General features: G+C 34.2%; 1 protein-coding gene across 1 annotated transcript; it reads left to right on the top strand.

The window, feature by feature from the left end:
* Window positions 1-711: 711 nt before the first annotated feature.
* Window positions 712-8,184, top strand: LOC148938659 (tRNA N(3)-cytidine methyltransferase METTL6-like; the record flags this gene model as incomplete). The annotated part of the gene is made up of 3 exons (XM_089107631.1): window positions 712-942; window positions 4,801-4,989; window positions 7,930-8,184. Coding segments are annotated over 2 exons (397 nt in total), but the record flags the coding sequence as incomplete, so codon positions are not given.
* Between the last annotated feature and the right edge of the window lie 12,610 nt (window positions 8,185-20,794).

Below are 20,794 nucleotides of genomic sequence, written 5' to 3'. Positions count from 1 at the left end.
GAAATCTTCATTGGTTGGTTGAAACCTAGCCTTAGTTGCTGGTGAGTGGATCCAAATCGAACTATTGTTACGTCTAGGACTGAGACTCTGAGGCCCGTGTGAACAGGAAGTTTTTCCCAAGTCGTAGTGGCGAATACACCCCGTGTGATTGGCCACTAAGGAACCATTAAGTTTTAGCGCAAAAAGTTCCGTTACATATCATCCTTAAATCTAAACAGAGGAAAGATGTTGAAATACACTGGATCTACCAAAAAGTCCATTTTCTCGAGAACCTAGTCAAGCATTTTCAAAATAAATCTTTCAGCGCAAATCCGCATGAAAAACTAGTCAAGAAGAACTATTCATTAACACCTTTTTCGTAGCAACAAGTCCAGTCTTCATGCAAAATTATTGAGGCTGTCTTGTAAACTTTTGAATATTTCGTTGGCACTAATTCATGAACATTTTAGGAGGGGGAGAGCAACATGTTCTTTAGAAATCTAGGGAAGGGGAAGTTCTGTTTTTTTCGATTTTTGCAATGAAAGTCTCGAAAACGCTATTTTCCAATGATACTACATAAAAAGCATGTTTGAAATCCAGGGATGGGTATGGGGGGCAAACGCCCCGCCCCTAATTTGGAATCACTTGGCACTTTTTTGGGACTAGAAAGCTAAATTAATGTCTTGATTGGGGGAAATCCGTGCATTTTATTTAATTAATTTTATTTCTTAGGTTGGATACAGTTATACAGCCTGGACAAGTCAATGTTGCTAGTGTTATTTTTGTATTGTCAGCAATAGATCCAAGTCGCCACAAGTTTGTTTTGGAAAACATTTTTGAGCAATTGGATGGCAATGGTCTTCTCCTCTTTCGTGACTATGGAGTTACTGATATGGCTCAAATACGCTTTGGACGTGGCACAAAAATTACAGATAATCACTATCTGCGCCATGATGGCACACAGTAAGTTTTTTTTTCTGTTTGGCTTGAGCCGCAGTTTGACAAAATATATCGATATCCGGCTGCATTGTGCTTAAAAAAAAGTTTTGCTCTACTTTTTTTTTGTTAAGGTAATCTAAAGGCCCTTTTCCATTGAAATTTAGCTTATGCCAGACCCTTGCGTAACAGGCTTTAGGTAATTCTACAGTCAATAAAGTCAGTACATTATAATATAATTACTGAGTTAGCTAGAGCCAGCACCAAAGTTCGTTTTTTTTGTTTTTTTTTTTAAAGTCTGGCTTATCCTTAGCTGTATAGAACACAATTGTTAAGGATTTAGACAAATGGGGGTTGGTGATTTGATTGCAGCATTGAGTTTATGCCGAGGCGTCTCCATGCTAATCCAAACAAGAAGAATAAGAAAATACGGTGGTCCTGTTGTGGCGCAGCGAGATTGATCTCTAGTTCAAGATCCCCTCCTCATGTCCTGATAGCTTCAACTCAACGCTTTAATCTATTTCTGAGATTAAATAAAAAAAAACAAGTTTTTTGTACTGAAAGTAAGGAGCGACATTAAAAACTTAAAAGGAACAGAAATTATTCCGTATATGAAAGGGGATGTCCCCTCCTCAACGCCTCGCTCTCTACGCTAACCTTTTTTTTTGTTTTAAAAAATAAAGTTGTGAGACAGATTCAAACTTTAGCGTAAAGAGCGAGGCGTTGAGGAGGGGACAGTCCCTTTCACATACGGAATAATTTCTGTTCGTTTTAAGTTTTATGGTCGCTCCTTACTATCAGTTAAAAAAACTTGTTGTTTTATTTAATTTCTGAACGTTTTTAAATTAATGCAGGTTTTGATTTTGGCTCACCGTACATGAATAATTAACACGAAATTTGCATTTTAATTTTACTTTTTTTGGCTAAATGGCTTTCTTGAAAATTTGTCCTGACGTAACTTACGAATTAACTTACGTAACTAACTTCTATATTCGTATTTTTTTACGTATATTAGGGAGTTCGCCCCCTAGTCAATACCTCGCTTTTTACGCTAAAGTTCGAATTTTATTCGAATCACAAACCCCTGAATCACAAAGGCCGGCTAATTAGAATAGATAGCTCTTTTGAAAGTACTAAAAAAAAACTTTAGCGTAAAAAGTGAGGTATTGACTAGGAGCGTACCCCCTCATATACGTAATAATTTTTGTTCGTTTTAAGTTTCAATGTTGTTCCTTGCTTTCAGTTGAAAAACCTTGTTTTTTTTTATTTAATTTCTGATCTTTTTTCAATAATGCTGGAAAATCCGGCACCCCCTTCATAGAAATTTCCCTTCCCCCAAGGAACCATCCTCCATGGAAAGATCCTAACCCGTAAAAAAAAACAGAACAAACAAATAAATAAACACCCATCCATGATCTTTCGAAAATAAGGCAAAATGTATTAGGCGCGTAACTTTCTGATGATTAAAACTAAACTTAATGAAACTTATATATTTGAAATCAGCATAAAAATTTGATTCTTTTGATGAATCTATTGGTATCAAATTCCGTTTTTAGAGTTTCGGTTACTATTGAGCCGGGTTGCTCCTTACTTACAGTTCGTTACCACGAACTGTTTGATATTGCTGATACGTCTTTTTAGTAACCTGTATGCACATAGTTTGCTTTGACTTGGCACAGTGTTCCCCTCAACAGTCTCTGAAAACTCCACATTAATACCATTGTCCTCAGTAATAATAGAAATAACAGCAGTGGTAGTAGTAGTACTACTTCTAGTCCTATTAGTAGTATGCACATTGTTTATTTTTATTAGTTCACATTATCCCTCAACATGTCCTGAACGTTTCACCCTAATACTCTGACCCGTTCTTGAGATGCTATTGATACGCCCTATTGGCAGTCTGTATACGCATTGGAAGTTTTAACTTAATACTCTGAGCTGTTCCTGAATAATTGCTCATGCAACAATTTTTGCTCCCTGAATACGCATAGTGCGTTTCGGTTTAGTTCAATATCCCCATAAATATTCGCTGAAAGTTTCACATACCCTTAGCCTCAGTAGAAGTAGTAGTCGCAGCAGTAGTAATAGTGGAAACATGCACATAGTGCCTTTTTTTTAATTTAACATCCCCCTCAACCTGCCCTGAAAATTTCAACTTAAAACTCTAATCTGTTCTAAAATATTGCTTATATGCCCTTTTGACAAACCGCATGCACATAGTGTGTTTTGATTTAATTCACCATTTCCAGGGAGCTTCACCTGAATGCTATTGGTCTTTATGGACACAAAAAGTCAAGCAGGCCCTCCTTCCTCCCCCCCCCCCAAAAAAAAAAAATTATTTTTAAACAATGAACGAATTGCATTACTTACAGACGTAGCCCCAGGGGCTGTTAGGGGGCTGTCATCCCCAAAGAAGTAGTTATTGGACCTTTCAGCTATGCTGAACAAGATGGATCTCTCAAAATTTTGATCAGACGTCTTTGGAGAAAAAGGTGCGTTTTAGGGGGGGGGGGGGCTGGTTGCCCTCCAATCAATTTTGATTCTTTAAAAAGGCTACTAGAACTTTCAATTTCCAATCGAATATGTGCCCAGTGTGCCACTAAAAATACGGTGTGCCCATTTTACTCTTAGGCAGCGCTATTGCGCTGCCTATGATTGCAGTTGGACAAGATGGATCTGTAGTTCTCGCAGGTCAATTATAGTCAGAATAATTGTAGTTTTTCTCACGGGCACAACTAGGGTCCACACATCTTATTTGCGTCCCGGTTTTGCTATTTTTGACCAATGTGCTTACGCAACGTGGAACTTCTAGAAACTATATCAAATATCCTAACATTGGAACAAACGGTCCCGTGAAGCTCTGTTTTTTTCTTTGGTTGATACATGTACTTTTCTTAATTTTCTCTTCAATTATTTTATAGTTTCCAATGGGTGTCAGTTTTCAAATAGAATAACAGCACGGCTTTTCACGGATATACAAACTAAAGTGTAGGTTGGCCCTTTCCCCTCTGCTCCTAGATGGGATAAAAAAACGAGAAAAAATGCCGGAATCCAAGAAAAAAGTGCATCAATAGGGAATCAAACGCCAGCCACCCGCTTGGCAGGTGATTTTACCACTTCCCAGCAATGGTTAAATGCAAAATGTTTGTACCTGTATGTTGTGGGAGCAATTGAATTTGTCCTGGATTCTGACATTCTTGTTGTTGTTTTTTTATCCATCGGTAAGAGGGGGCAATGTAAAGTTAAAATTTGAAATAATGATGACGGTAATACGTATGGACTAAATTCGCCACCCTGATACCCAGAAATTTGAACGGGTGGAGGGGGGGGCTAAGATCCAAAAATTATTTCAGGGGGAGATACGGACTTTTTCTCTAATCTATAAGGCAAAGAAAAAATAGACTATTACATTCAGAATGATTCCTCAAATACACGTTTAAAGTAGCAAATTGGCAGTTCTTTCAACACAAGACAACAAAGTCAATTTTGCAATAAAATCAAAATAAACAATTAAGTTTATTGAAATACTTAGTTTTCTATTCTACTTAGAATCTATTTTTTTACTGCCAGAGAGTGCAGGGAGGGGAGGGGGGCTGGCTTAAACCCTTGATTTTTTATTCATATGTAAAAGGCCGAGGATAATATGAATTAAGCGCGTTCATTCAATCTTGTTATTTTGAGTTAAATAGTCAAGGCAACTAAGTATTTCATTTAATTTTCTCTACCAAGATTTTGCGCCTTTTCCTTGTCTTACGCGACCAACTATTTCAACCGACCAAGCTATGTCTCGATAGCTATTTCAGTCATAAAAATATCATATTTTCATTTCAAGATGATTTCTATGCCAAAAACAAATCGAATAAGCAACAATGTAATTGATTTTAGGTCTTACTTTTTCTCAATCGAGTACTTGACAATACTGGCAGAAAATGTTGGCTTTAAAACTGAAAGCTGTGTGTACGTCAATAGAAGAACTGTCAACAAAAAAGAAGAAATAGACAAGCCTCGAGTCTTCTTGCAGGCTAAATTCAGGAAAGAGTCAACTAGTTAAATACTAGTCAAGCAGTAAAATAAGTAAGTAAAAAATCAGAAGTAAAGATCTGTTAATAGGTGCACACAAGTACCACCTTGGGGTAGGGGAGGAGGGAATTAATATTTTTGGTCTAACAATAAAAAAAACTTGTCCTTGAATGATGATTTTTTTAAAGTGCAGCAGCTCAATTTTGTGGGTGACAACCAGTACAAATTAGTTTTTCGCGTATCTTCTTCCGTGATTCAATTATTTTGGTTCGTGATACCATTGATTTGTGATTCCATTATTTTCTTTAGTGATTCTATCACTTTTCTTGAATCTATTTTATCTGAAACTTTCGTTCATTGGAAAGAACTACTACTTAAAATATAGCTAGTTTAGTTCGGTATTAAGTAAAAAAAAATAAAACAATTTTTTTCAAAAGAAAGTAAGGAGAAACATCAAAACTTAAAAAGAACAGAAATTCTTGGCTAAATGAGGGAGGTGGATCCCTGCTGAACCCCTCGCCCTTTGCGCTAAAGCTTGAGTTGTTGTCAAAATTATTTAAAGATGACTGCTGAAACACAGATGTCACTGTATTGGAATAAGAAGTATTCTCAAACCACTATAGAACTTTGGCATGAAGAGATGGCGCTCACTGCTCAGGAGGGAAGGACTTCCTAAATACGGAATCATTTCTGTTCGTTTTCAGTTTTAATGTCCCCACTTACCATTTATTTCTTTTTAAATTCGATTTCTGATCGTTTTTCTACCATTGCCCATTGAGGCAATTCTACCATTGAGGCTATTATCTCCATACACCCGTCGCTGACTGTTGTCAAATTATATTGGTAGCGTAAAAATTTGCCTGAGGATTGACTCAATTTCTCTGGCACTTAGTTTTTTTTTGTGTAGTAGTAAGTGACTAAAGCGATTGAATATATTTGAAAAAAAAATGAATGGCAGAAGATTCGCTAATATCGATATGAAACTCACTTCAATTTGCGAATGAATTGTCTGAGTTGCTAAAGTTATCTCCTTTTCAAAAATGGAGCAAACTTTCTAAGGCTCATAACTTTGTTGGGTAACTTTAAACTTAACGACTTTTATGTTTTTTAACAACCATAAAAATTTGATTCGTTTAATGTATATGATGCTACCAAAACTTTTTTAAGTTCAGGTTACTGGTAAATACGAGTTGCTCTTTACTTACAGTTCATTATCTCGTGATTGTTTAATACATTCAAAATAAACATAAAACCGAATATTTTCATTTTAACATCGATAAAAAAGTTCCTGGTAGCGCTTGCTTATCGGGCCAAGCGCGTGTCGTGGCGCAAGCCCCGGAACGTGCAATTTTTTTGGGACTTCAGCACCGAAAATTCATGTGAAACACACAAATTTGGGCAATTTTAGCACTTTAGGAGCTGACCATGATGGCAGTCTTGGTTTTCAAAGGGACGGGCGTATTTTGGCGTGTTTTTCAAAGGCTCGGGCTTGTTTTTTGTTTCAATTTCTGGCAACATTGCTTGGGGGATCCCCTGACGATGCTCAAGATCCTTCTCCACCTCTCAAACGGTTTTACTTTTTTATCGATGTAATTATACTTACTTTTCACCAATTAGCATTTAAAAAAATGAAAATTTTATGAATCCTAATAGTTTTCACAATTTTTATAGTCTTACATTTCAACACTTATAATTTTAATTTTTTGCTAAGATCTAGTTCTAAGATTCTAATTTTTCTATTATGACATTCAAAGCCTTCACATTTAAACAACCATAAGAAGTTTTTGATTTCTCACTTCTAAGACTTATAATTCTTATAATCGGACTGCAGAATGTCTTTGTGCTTTCAACTTTCTCAATCCTTTTAAAAAGTTTTCAATTCTTAGACTGAATTTTGACATTTTGACAACTCAAAACTTTTTCATTTCAAGAATCTCGACTTTTTTTTCAATTCCACATGTTATAGACTTCATTTTTACAGTTCACTATCCCAAAGCATTTATTCTTCAACAATATTTAATGATTTTAACTTATTCTCTATTTTTACACTTTGACAACACAGTGTCTTCATACTTCACCAAATTTCAATCTTTTCTAAATTCCGTGGCTCTAAGTCAACTGTTCTCATATTTCAACAAATAATTTTTATAATCTGGGAAGTCAAGGCCTTCAAATTTTAAGAATCGCAGCTTATTTAAAAAAAAAACTCCACATATTATAGTTACAATTTTCACAGTTTGATAACTCAAAGCCGTTACATTACGAGAATTTTGTTTTTAAGCAAAATAATTTCTGAAAGGAAGTCTTTTCAAGGAATTTTTAGCTGCCTAATGCCCACACACTTTACGGAACTACAGTGTTTCAAAAGTTCCACTGCTCTTAGACTTGATTTTCACAATTTGTCAATTCAAAGCCTTCTTAGAAAAACAAATTCATAATTTGACATTTCTAAGCCATTAAATTTCAAGAGGATTAACTATTTTTTTCATTTTCTTTTCTTTATAGGTATTTAGTTATTTTTGTATCACACAATTTATTTTTGCTTCATGCAAGTGGGAATTTCTCTACAGTGACTGATCCCCTTTGAAAAAATAAAAATTTCGAAAATGAAGTTCTCTTTATGTTTGAAATATTTTTAAAATTTCTGCAATTCTTACAATTAATTCTAATCTTGACTAAGGAATACCCTCTCATACATTCAAGAATCTCAATTATTTCAAAATTTCACAATTTCTAAGATATAATTTTCACAATATGATAACTCTTAAGCCTTCAGGCTTAAAGAATATTGACATTTGTCCCATTTTGAAACTCAACACGTTTAATTTTTATGTTTTTACATCATAGTGCCATTGCACTCTCCAGACTCATAATAAATATCCCATTTCATACTTATAGTACTTGGAATTGTTCAAGTTTCACATTTTTTTTTAAATTATTTCAGCCCTTAGACTTAATTTTGGCTGTTTGACAATTTAAAACCTTTCATTCTAGAGATCGCAACTTTCTAGAGAGCCTCTGATTATGGGAAGTTCAAAATGTAGTTTCTCAATAACTTTGTCGATGGTCTGACTCATGATTTTCAGTGAATAGCAACTTTTCCCTCAATTGGTCGGAAATACTATTCGGTGCCAGAAAATTCCAGAAAGCAGGAGTATGCTAATAATTTATTCAAGCGGTACAGCTTATTTAGGTCTGTGATATTCTTTTTTAAGGTTGCTTTAGAATATTAAAAAAGTTTTGTATGTATTCATCTTTTTCTCTTTGTTTTTGTCATGGCTGGCCAATTCGGCTTTAGATCTTTTAATCTTTTAAAAATAAAGGAAAGCCAATTAGTAATAAAGAAAAATAGATTTTTGAATTTAATTGACACTTTCACTCTATGAACCCTTTTTAAATCTTTTTTTTTACTACAAATTTTTGTAAGTACTAGTTACTTTTCTGTAACTATAAACTGAACGATAAAGTAACTATAAAATAAACTACCAGTAACTATAAAGCATCACATTCTTCGTAAGTTTTGCTCAGTTCTTAGACTTAATTTTTAGAATGGAATAACTCGAAGCCTTTACATTTCAAGGATCTCAACTTTTTTCAAAATCCCAAAAATAATACTTTTCACAATTTGACATTTCAAACAATTAAAGTTTTGAAAATCTTAATAATTTATATTAAGGGAATTCTAACACTTACTTATTTTTTTTTAACAAAAAAAGACTTCACAGTTTACGGAGTCTCGGCTTTTCTTCAAAAATTTTCTAGCTCTAAGATCTAATCTTCACTATTTTGAACACTCAAAGCCTTTGATTTATACAGTCTTGACCAATTTGGCGTTTTCATTTTTCAAAGACTTCGAAGTTTATATTTGGACAACACTATGTCTTAACATTTTGATCTTTCTCAACCCTTTCAATCTTTTTTTTTAATTCCTAGACGTAATTTTTATATTTTGAAAACCTCAAATCTTTTCATTTCAAGTGTCTTAACCTTTTTTTCCAAATTCCACGTGTTGTAGTCTTAATTTTCAGGATTTTACGTCTCAAAGCATTCAATTTTCAAAAATCATTGATAACGTTCAGTTTTTCGCAATTATAACACTTCATTTATTATATTTTGATGACACAATGCATTCATACTTTACGGAATCTCACATTTTTTAAAATCCATAGTCATAATATCTAATTTGCACAATTCAAATAATCAATTATTCAAATTTAAAGAATCTCAACAAAATCTTGCATTTTCACACTTCTGAGACTTATAATTTTATACTCTGACAATTTAGTTCCCTCACACTTTACGTTATTTCAAACTGTTTCAAATTCTGCATTCATTAGCATTAATTTTCAGAATTTGACAAGTCAAAGCCTTCAAATTTCAAGAATCTCAGCTTATTAAAAAAAAAAAAAAACACAAGTCGTGGTCCTAATTTTCACAGTTTGACAACTACAAGCCTTCACATTTCGAAAATTTTGCTTTCAATTTTCTTTTTGGCTGCACAGTGCACACTTTTTGGCTTTATATTTTGAAACCACTGTACCTTCACAGTATACGGAATCCCAACTTTTGCCTTCACACTCCAGGATGTCAGCTTTTTTTCCAAAATTCCGCGATTCATGCCGAATTATAAAAAATCAAGTTTTAAGAATCTTAAAAAACTTCACATTTTCCCACTTCTGAGACTTACAATTTTACATTCGAACAACACAATGTTTTCAAATTTTAAGTATCACAATCTTTTAGGAATCTCTACTTTTTTCAAAGTTCACAATTCCTACAACTGATTTTCTGAATTTGACAAACCAAAGCCTTGAAATTCCAAGAATGTTAACAAACTCCTTATTTTCTCGCTTTTAAGAAATAATTTTTGTGTTTGGATAACATCATACCTACTAATTTTTGTGTTTAGATAACACCATACCTACTAATTTTTGTGTTTGGATAACACCACACCTACACAATGTGAAGAGCTGAACCTTTGTTTTTCAAATTACCACAGATCCTGATTAATTTCGATAATTTTGCAGCATTCAAGTTTCAAGAATCTTCATAATTTAACGTTTATTCAGTTCTGAGACATTTAATTTTTATTTTTGGACAATACAATGGAACCACACTTTAACGAGTCTCAGCTCTTTTCAAAATCCCTTAATTCTTAGACCTAGTTTTCCTAATTTGACTGCTCAGAAGTCTTCCAAATTAAATAATCTTGACAAATATCATATTCTTATACATTTAAGACTTTGTTTTTTTTACTCGCAACGCTTTCATACCCACAAGAATTTCAACCTTTTTTCAAATTCCCACGATTCTCAGAATCATTTTCATACTGGACAATTCAAAACTTTCAAGTTTTAAGAATCTCGGCTTTTTTTCAAAATTCTCTAAGTAATAGATTTAACTGCCACACCTTGACGCATGGATGCTCTCACATATCCAGAATTCTAAGGATTTACACATTTTAAAATTTTTAAACCTTATAATTTTATTTTGGCGATATAATTTTTCTACTTTCTAGAATGTCAATTTTTTTAATTCTACAGCTTTTGGGCCCATTTTTCGGAATTTGACAGGTCAAAGCATTTAATTTTCAAATATCTTAAGAAAATTTCATACTGCCCAATCCTATCACTTTTAATTTTTATTCTTGATTGCACATTATATTTACATTTTGCAGAATCTCAGCTTTTCTAAAAAAAAATCCATATTTATTTGATCTTAATTTCACAATGTAACAACTGAAAGCCTTCATTTTTTAATATTCTTGACATGTTTTACATTTTTGTATTCTGGCATTTTATCTACATGTTTAGTTTATATTCTGACAAAATGAATCATTCAGACTTACCAGAATGTTAGCTTTTTTTCAAAACTCAATATTTCTTGAATATTGATTTCACTTATTTTTTATATTTCAACTCAATGAATCATTCAGACTTTCAAGCATTTGAGATATTTTTAAAAATTCAATAATTCATAAGCCTGATTCTAACAATCTCACCGTTCAAAGTCTTCAATTTTAAGAAACAACAAATTTCACTTTTCACTCTTTTAAGACTTAATTTTTGTATTTTGACAACAAAAAACTTTTATACTCAAGACATTCAATTTTTTTAATTCTATGATCTATTAATTTTTACAGTTTGATAGCTCAAATGAAACTCAGAGAGGAGAGAAAGTAACAAAATGAAAAATAAAATCAAAAAGGGTGGAAAAACGAGGATTTTGTCAGCCAGTGGCGAAACCATGAAGATGAAAATATAAGCAAATATTTCGACAAGGACCTTCGCCAAGTCGTCGTCAGTGAAAAAAAAAAAAGAAAAAAAAACAACGAAAATCTAACCTTTCGATGTTTACCTTACCAAGAAAGAATACACACTAAATAAACACCAAGCATGATTCAATGAAAATAAATTTACCCAGATGATTGGGCAAGTATCTTTTGACTTGCAATAGTTTTAGCTGGTCTACAATTTCGATTTTCATTAGATATGCAAACTGGTTCTTTCAAGTTATTTCGGGTGAAAATATTGATTGAGTCCTTCAAGATTAAACTGTCGTAAATTGGGCTTAATGAAATATCTCCAGTATCTCTATTTATTGCTAAATTTTGGTTCATATATTTTTTTTATCTCAATTACCTCTTTAAAAGTTTGTGGACGCCATTTACAGTTGATATTAAGGTTGCCTCGTCAAACAGAACTAGATGTATCAGATTTACGAAAATATGCGCAGGCAAAGCCGAATCAAAGTTGTCATTGTTATTTTTTAATATCAGGGACTTATCTATTGAAATTTTGTGCTCATGCAAACGTTCACCTAGTTGTTGATGGGTCCTACCAATGTAAAATTTTCCACAAGAACACGGTATTCTGTAGACACCGCTTCCTAGTACAGGGTCTGTTTTATCCTTTCCTGAGTTGAAAAAGTGTTCAACTTTTTGTTCGGTTTTGAAAGAAACAGAGAGATTATGTTTTTTAAAAATTTTTCCAAATTTATTGCCAAGTTTCGGGATGTATGGTAAAACGATGAAAGTTTTTTTCTCAATTGCCGGTGTAACTGAATCAAGGGGGACAAGCTCCCTATTTTATTCTTTTATCTTTTTAATCGTCTATCTATTATATTTTTAATGAGTTTGATGGGGTAACCATTGCAGAAAACTATATCTTTGACATAATTTAATTCAGAATTTATATGATCACGGGAACAAATTTTTTAAACTTTGTCAACTAAAGAGATTATTACCCCTCTTTTCACAGAAGGAAGGTGATGGGATGAGACATGTAGATATCGATCATTATGAATCGGCTTTCTATATATAGAAGATTCAAGACTGGGATTAGTTTTTATAATCAAAACATCCAAGAAAGGCAGCTTACCTGAATCTTCGAGTTCCATTGTGAACTGGAGATTAGAATCAAAAGAGTTCAAATGTGCCAAAAAATCTCTTAGAGAGTTTTAAAGACTCTCTAAGAGGTTCCCGGGGAGAATAGGGTGGCACATACTATCAAATGCTTTTCTATATCAATCAGGACCGCTGCGGGTAGGTTGTGATTTGCTCACGGGAGTTGATAGAGGTATCCACTCCAGGAATGATTTAGTTGTTTTAATTTTTGATTCCAATAATTAATCAAAACTCCAAAGTAGCTCCAAATTCTCTTATTTGTAAATGAAACGCTTAACAAGTGCTATTAATGTCCTATTTCTTACGTTTTGGATTCACATACTAACCCATAAATGTAGAACTGCCTCTATGAACAATACCGTGCTGACGTCTCATATTTTCACTTTTCTGAATATTTTTTAACCAGCTCCAAAAAACAGAATTGACAAATTTACTAAGGATTATTACTGAAATTAGTCGCATTTCCTGCAACACCAGCGCTACTTGTGGAACATTAATATCTGCATCAGCATGCTCTATAAAATTTCTGCTGCAAGTAGGATGAAGCGAACTTGAATAATATATATACGTTTTTCTCGCAGTTTAGAAATTGTGTATGCACATATAAGTGGTACCAACCCATACTCTTTTAAAACATCCAATCAAAATTTTGAGACAAATATTTTCTTCAGCATTGTTGAAAAGTTCATTAATTTTGTCTTTGGGGGTGTCAACCCTCCCTTCCACAATCCTTAGGGCAAGGCTGTAAGTTAGGCAATTGGGTCATTGCTTACATATAGTATATGTTATTGTGAAAGGTATGCTTGTTTGACCTTTACTTTCCACAAAGACGAAGGACATTCAGGTGAGCCTTTCAGAGAATGTTGAGGGGAGTGTTGAACTAAATCAAAACACGTTATGTGCATACGGGTTGTCAAAAGGGTGTAACTCAGAGATGATCAGTTCACCAAAAACGCAATATTTGCACGGTTATACTAATGCAACTACCACCACTACAAATGCTACCACTACTACTAATGCTGCTACTGCCACCTCCAAAACTAAAACTGCTGCTTCTGTAGCAAGTACTTCCAAGGTTGTGAATATTGAAATGATACTACTACTATTAATGCTACTGCTACCACCTTTACAACCAAAATTGCTGCTCCTTTAGAGAGTAACACTAAGGCTGAGGATATTAAAATTAACATATGAGGGAACATTGATGGGAAAGTTGAACTAAATCAAAAGACACTTTGTACATGCAAATTGCTGATACAGGCGTTTCAGCAATATTTTTGGAACGACTTACCGTATCGAGATGAAACTTCTGGAGCATCATGAGCGGGATGTTCAACTGCCCAAATGGCAACATGTATCTGCTACAACTGCTATTAATAATGCTGACACTATTATTGCTACTATTAGAACAAAGCTATTACTGCTACTACTGACCTTACTACTAACACTACTGCTATATTAATCAGTAACATTTCATTTGCTATTAGAAGAATAAAATGATAAATTTAGCACCTATAAATTCAGCATTATTTCATTTTTGATTAGAAGAATATTCAACGCAGTATTACAGAATTCAAGAACAGTTAGTGAACTTTCTAGGTCAATGGACCGGTAACCTGCTTTGACCTACAGTTTTGAAGAAAATTGTACCCCCTTTTCAACGCAGCATTACAAAACTCAGGAACAGTTAGTGATTTTTTTAAGTCAATGGACCGGTAACTTGCTTTGACCCTGAAGTGATTATTTTGTTTATTATAAATACAGTTTGTTTTTATTTTGATGTTTTAGTAACTCTACTGATGATGATGACCGACTGTGTCATCGAAATATTTAGAGTCTTTGTTTTATATTTTTGTTTCACTGTCTAATAAAAGGACCTATCCCTATTTGGAACTCTTATTGATTTCGCTATAATACTAGTACTCTTACGGCTACGCGTTTAAAGGTGAAAATGTGACAGAATATCGAGGGGTAGTTTACACTAAATAAAAACGCAGTATTTGTATGCAGATTGTCAAAAGGGCGTATCTCAAGAATGGATTTAGGGATTAAATTTTAGCTTTCAGAGAATACTTAAAGGGGAAGATCAATTGACCGCAAGATAATATGTGTATTCTACTACTAACACTACTACCACTGCTACTGCTACTAAACTACTCTAACCACTACTTTAATTGCAACTACTTGTAACGCTAGTAATACTAAGATGAAATTGCGTCAAAAGGGGTTCAATCAACAATATTTTTGGAACGGCTTACAGTCTCAAAGGTGAGACTTACGTGGTTATCACGACGGGGGTGTTCAACTGGCCAAAAACACCATGTAAATACTACTATTGTTATTAATACTGCTGTTATATACTGTTAATAATACTGCTGCTAGCTGTAGTGCAACACCACTACAGCTATTATTTGTCCTACTATCATCATTACTGCTGTGATACTAGTACTATTAAGACCTATGAAGGCCTAAGGTCCATAAAGATGAAAATTTGAGAGAATATTGGGGGAAAATTTGGACTAAATCCAAATACACTAGATACAGGCAGATAGTCAAAAGAGCGTATTTCAAGAATCGATTTTGGTATTTAGTACCTGCTACTAATGCTATTTCTACTGCTACATTTACTACTACTTCAACAATAATTTTTCTTGCAACTACTTGTAAAGCCAAGAACATTTTAGAGAGAGAGAGATTTATTCTAAACAAACAAACAATTTAACATAAGTTTAGCGGCCACCCCAAGAAGTAAAAACTTTTCCAAGGGGATGGCAAAAATACACTACCATAATAAAAAAATAAAAAAAAAAAAAAAAATAATAACCTATCTATATCACAGTCCCCAAACAGCACCAAAAACCTTAAACCTTAACATTTTCATTAAATTTGCAATCATATTCATAATCATCACCCCCAGGAGCCATAAAAATTTACCAATATCATTGTTAAAAAAAAACCCTAAAATTCATACTTACTAAAAAGCATCCCTTTAATTACTATCTTAAACAAAGAAATATCACCTATATTTTTTGTATTTTGATCAAGATGGTTCCAACTTCTGATCCCCCTGTGAAGCAAAGAAAACATTGATCAGGCCGAAACTACCAGTGGAATATTAATCTCTGCAGATGACCAGTATCATAATCATGGACAGAAGATCTCAGGTTAGCCAAGCTATCAAAACACGGGAGGTTTATACCCCTCTGAATCCTAAAAATGAACAGAAGTGTATACAACTCCCGTAATCCGGAAGCTGGCAGTATCTTTACACGCTCATACACGTTTCGTACCGAATCCCGGGGTTGTAGGCCATCTAACAGCCAAACAGCGTTTTTTAGTAGAACTCGTATTGGCCGAGCAATAGAAGGAAATGTGCCAAGCCAAACGCTACTACAATACAATATATATGGATGGATAAGGGAATAATAAAGAAGGCGTATAACAAAAGGAGGAAAAAAATGCTTAAGTTTTCTCATTATACCCAGGTTACGAGACACGGTTTTCCAAACATAATGTACATGGCGCTTGAATGATAAAACATCATCAATATAAACCCCCAGGTACTTATAAGAACACATCCGCTTTAATGCTCCATACTGTGTTACAATATCCTGAAACCATGGATAAAAATCTGGTGAACGGGAAAAAATAACAAAATTAGTCTTACCCAGATTAATCTTTAATCTATTTACCCTCAACCAGGAATATAACCTTTCAATAGCATTTTTCATCGATGTTTGAAGTAATTCTTCTGTCTTCGCGGTACTAACAGCAACTGTGTCATCAGCAAATAATGACACCGTCTCATTCCTGGGATTTTTGGCCATATCACTAACATTAAAACAACAACTTGGGATACAATCAGGCATATCATTAATATACAATAAAAACAGAATCGGACCAAGAACTGACCCCTGCGGGACACCACTAGTCACCGGTTACTAAGGAAACTCCGTATAAAGTCAAGAGCTTTACCTCGGATCCCATAGACCTCGCATTTTCCCAGGAGTAGGCCATGGTCAACTGTATCAAAAGCTTTCTGTAAGTCTAGAAACACTGCACAAACCTTAAATCCTTCATCTAAAGCTATGTTAATTATACTAGTCAAAAATATCAATGCATCCTCTGTCTTCCTATCTTTTCTGAAACCGAACTGATTATTATTCAACAATTTAAACTTCTCTAAAAAATAGGTCAACCGATTACTAAAACATTTTTCAATAAGACGAGAAATAACTGGCAAGACTATTGATGATATTGGGCGATAATTACCCAAATCATTTCTATCACCACCTTTATAAACCGGTGTCACTCTTGCATTTTTTAAACAATCTGGAAACCTTCCTTGACGGAAGCAATCACTAATCAGTGATGTCAAAACACCAGATATACAAGGGACAATGCATTTTAGAATTTTTAGGCTAACTAGGTCACTACCGGACGAACTATTTTTTATACTATAGATAATATCCCTTAACTCATCTAATGTAATCATCTTTAGATGTAGCGATACATTTGCAGGAGATGGTAGAGTAGATCCAAAGGGTGGGTCATCTGGAGACGAGGAAATCATCTCGGCTATTTGTAGGCCTACTGAACAAAAATGATTTAAAAACTCATTACATATCCCAGTACCATCTGCAATTATAACCTCATTAACATTCGCTTCAGTTGGTAGAATATTAGACCGCTGACCTATAACATTACGGATTATTTGCCAAGTTTTCAACGGGTTACCTTTAACATCCTTGAACTTCATACTAAAATATTTTTGTTTAGCCTCACGGAGGAGATTATTCAAACAATTACGAAAAGCCCGGTATTACTCTTTATTCTCATCCGTCGGTCTTAAAGCTTGTGACTTAAACAGTCTATCTCTTACATTTATTTTTCGAAGAAGGTCATGCGTTATCCATGGCTTCCTCCCATTATGTTTTCGACCTTTCGAATTCTTCACTGCTCCCACTTCCTTAACCATTTCTAAAAGCTTACTATAAAAGAGTGAAAATTTAGTATTTACATCACTCTCATTTCCAAACAGAGATACCCAATCAATATGAACCATATTATTTTTTAGTTTCAATAGGGCACTACTAACAAAAACTACAACTCTTTTACTCCGTTCAGGAGTTTCTCGCTTAGGGATAGATACCTCAAAATCTGCAAAAACACCAAAGTGGTCAGATTCCACATTTACAAGAACTCTTGGCGATCTAAAAGGTGAATTGGAAAAAATATTATCCAAAAGTTTTGCAGACGTCCTAGAAACTCTAGTCGGGATGTTAATCGTAGGGAACAGCCCATAATACATACAAAAATTTAATAACTGAGAAGTCACAAAAGATTCCATATCCAGCATGTTAATATTAAAGTCACCTAGAACAAAACAAGGGTTATTACTAATTTGTACTTTTGCCAGCTGTTCATGAAGATTCTCAAAACATTCTTGAATAGAACCAGAAGGAGGCCTATATACAATTACTAAATATGTATCAACATTATTCAATTTAGCTTGTAATAATAGTGTTTCACACACCATTTCCTTATATTCACTTTGATCATCTCGGACTCTAACATGGGGATCTTCACGAACATAAGCCGCAAGACCCCCGTGTTGACATAAATCCCGGTTCCGAATAAACAAAGTATATCCCGGTATATCTAAAAGAGCAGAATTGTGGTCCTTCAACCAGGTCTCCGTCAAAGAAAACACATAGAAAGTATTAAGTTAACCTAGATTCGCTAAAAAATCAAACGTCGTATTTAGGCCCTAACAATTCAAATGAAAAATCTCAAAATCTTCCGATCCACCATGCCGATACTCAACATCAGGGAAATCGTAACTAAAAATAAATTTAGAATCCTCAGGGGGGTTAAAAGCTGGAACCACAAAGTCCAAATTTCTATTAATACATTCATTAAAATAATTATAAAAATTAACCTTCTTATTTTCCAAATCAATAATACTACGAGCCCCCAGGGTTAGAACAAGAACTCTAATCAATATCTATTAAAGATCCAAATGGCCTCTAGTGACGAATAGGTCATGTACCAATCACAACTAAAGACACTCTCTTAATACTCACAACAAAAAATGAAGCAAAAATAATCAAAAGAAAAAATGAAAAAATAAAACACCAAAAGAAATAAGGTATAAATTCTAAATAAAGGCAAGCGAAGAAAACAATCATTATTAATCACCAAAGAGCACAATATAATCACACAGAGGGTATCCAATCTAAACTCTAACAGCCAATTAAATTACTTAACCTTACATCACAAACTATAAACAAATATAATTTTCCTTGATTAACTACAAACAAGCAAAACATTCACTTCTGCTTTCCGAATCGACCTCTTTGACTACGCTCTCCATAGTCATGGCTAATAACCGGTCTAACAAGTTCAGTAATTACATCATTCTGAAAAGACTTAGCGATCGATCCATCTGGGTGTTTGAATTGAACACAAGGTGGGATAGATTTAGAAACCCCTGCATCAAAACCTGCATCTCGTAACTGGGCTCGCTAATCAAATAAAATTTTTCTAGCCCGACGTAACTCAGGGGTAGCATCATCACTAAGAAACAATTCCTTAAATGGGCCAATATTCTTATTCTTTAGTTTTTTTGCACTGCGTAATAGACCAATTTTTGTTTCCTTGTCACTCAGTTTAACTTTAAAAAATTTGGCATCCTTCTTACACTGAATAACTTTGAATGGTGGTACTGTAGACTGTTCTAAACCCACTTTAACAATATCCTGGAACAAAGCAACAGCAACATTTTCACTTTCGCAACCTGCATTTCAAACAATTATGTTTTTACCCCTCTGTTCAATTTCCAGTTTAATAAGCCTATCTGACATTTCCAAAACTGCATTACCCTGGGCGTTAGCTTCATCAACAAGAACTGATAATTGTGATTTCAAGGATGAGTTCTCATTTGTTAGAACTTCAATTCTACTATCATGAATAGCAACTTGAGAACACTGGTCAGACTGGGTCACCTCTAATTTGGAAACACGATCGTCTAGTGTTTTTAACTTATCGTTCATCATGCCAAGTTTTCTATCATTTTCTTGGACAGCTTCAAGTACTTTATTAAAATTCTGTGATAAAGTTTCCACGGTGATTTGGGTGATACAACTTCCGGTACTAGTAGCTGTAGAGTTCAACAGGTTTTCTGAGTCCTCAGCGGGATGATTACGTTTTCGATTACGACCCATACCAATTAAAGTAAAGAGACTTCGCCCACTTCAAATAGATCAATTATTTGTTTACTCACTCTAATCTTAACGTACTGTTGGCTTTGGCCGTTAATTACTAGCATGGCTAAAAATATAACCAGGACAGGTACGCCTCAATAATGGCTAAATATCAAACTTGGGTGATAGAAACGGCAACAGGGGAATATGGCCTTCGAAAATCCGTGAAGTAATCCAACTCCGCCACTGAACACTGATAACAAGCACCCTCGTGTGAACTATGCTGTTACTCGGGCAAGAGCATAATGATAATTCAAAACATAAAACGAAACTTACTCGCAAGGGGGGAGTTTGACTACCCCCCGAAAATCCAAAAACGTGCTGTTTATAATCCTTTATATTCCAAGTTTTATAATCCAAACGTTGCGCAATTATAATCCTTTTTCACTCAAATGTAATTACTATAGCTATTTACTGCATATATTGATCTTCACAGTACCACAGTAAATTAGATTGCAAAACTTACTAATCTGATGGTGCTCGTAAAACGTTCCAATTTCGTTATGAAATAAATGTTCTTTTACTTCACTGAGATTAGATTGCGAAGCTTACTAATTTGATTATGTTCGAAAAAATATATGTTTTTAGATGGGTGTTATCGCTTTGAACTCTGAATCAATACTTGAGATGAAAAGTTCAAGAAGTATGTTCAGACACATGCTATCAAGAGGGCATATCGGCAATGTCATAGCAACGGCTAATTGTATTAAGTTGAAACTTCCAGGACTTGGTGAGAGAGATGTTGAATTGACCAAAAGGCAATATGTTAATACTGCTGCTGCTACTAGTACGAGTGCTATGACCAATCATACTAATAGTACTACTGTAACTACTATTAGAAGTATGTCTAAGGGTATGAAGGTAAAATTTTCAGAGAATTTTGAGGGGAGAATGTGAACTAAATTAAAACATGCCGTTTCTATGCAAGCCGTTCAAAGGGCATATATGCATTATCTTAGGAACAGTTTGGTGTCTAAAGTTGAAACTAAACATAGTTGATGTGAGGTATGTCGAACTAACCAAAAGCCAGTATTTGCATCCTAATAGTGCTGCTTCTACTCATACAACTACTGCTGCTACTATTATTAATACTTCTACTACTGCTACTGCTGCTGAAGCTAAGGCTACTACTATTAATTCTACTGCTACTAAAATTACTGCTGGTACTATTACTACTGTTACTAAAGGT

The sequence above is a fragment of the Artemia sp. Qi Xiang Cuo genome, unplaced genomic scaffold (genome assembly GCF_049724085.1).
Source record: "Artemia sp. Qi Xiang Cuo unplaced genomic scaffold, ASM4972408v1 HiC_scaffold_3040, whole genome shotgun sequence".
Lineage (NCBI taxonomy): Eukaryota > Metazoa > Arthropoda > Branchiopoda > Anostraca > Artemiidae > Artemia > Artemia sp. Qi Xiang Cuo.
Note: the sequence above shows the minus strand (reverse complement) of the source record. Positions and strands in the feature narration are given on the sequence as shown.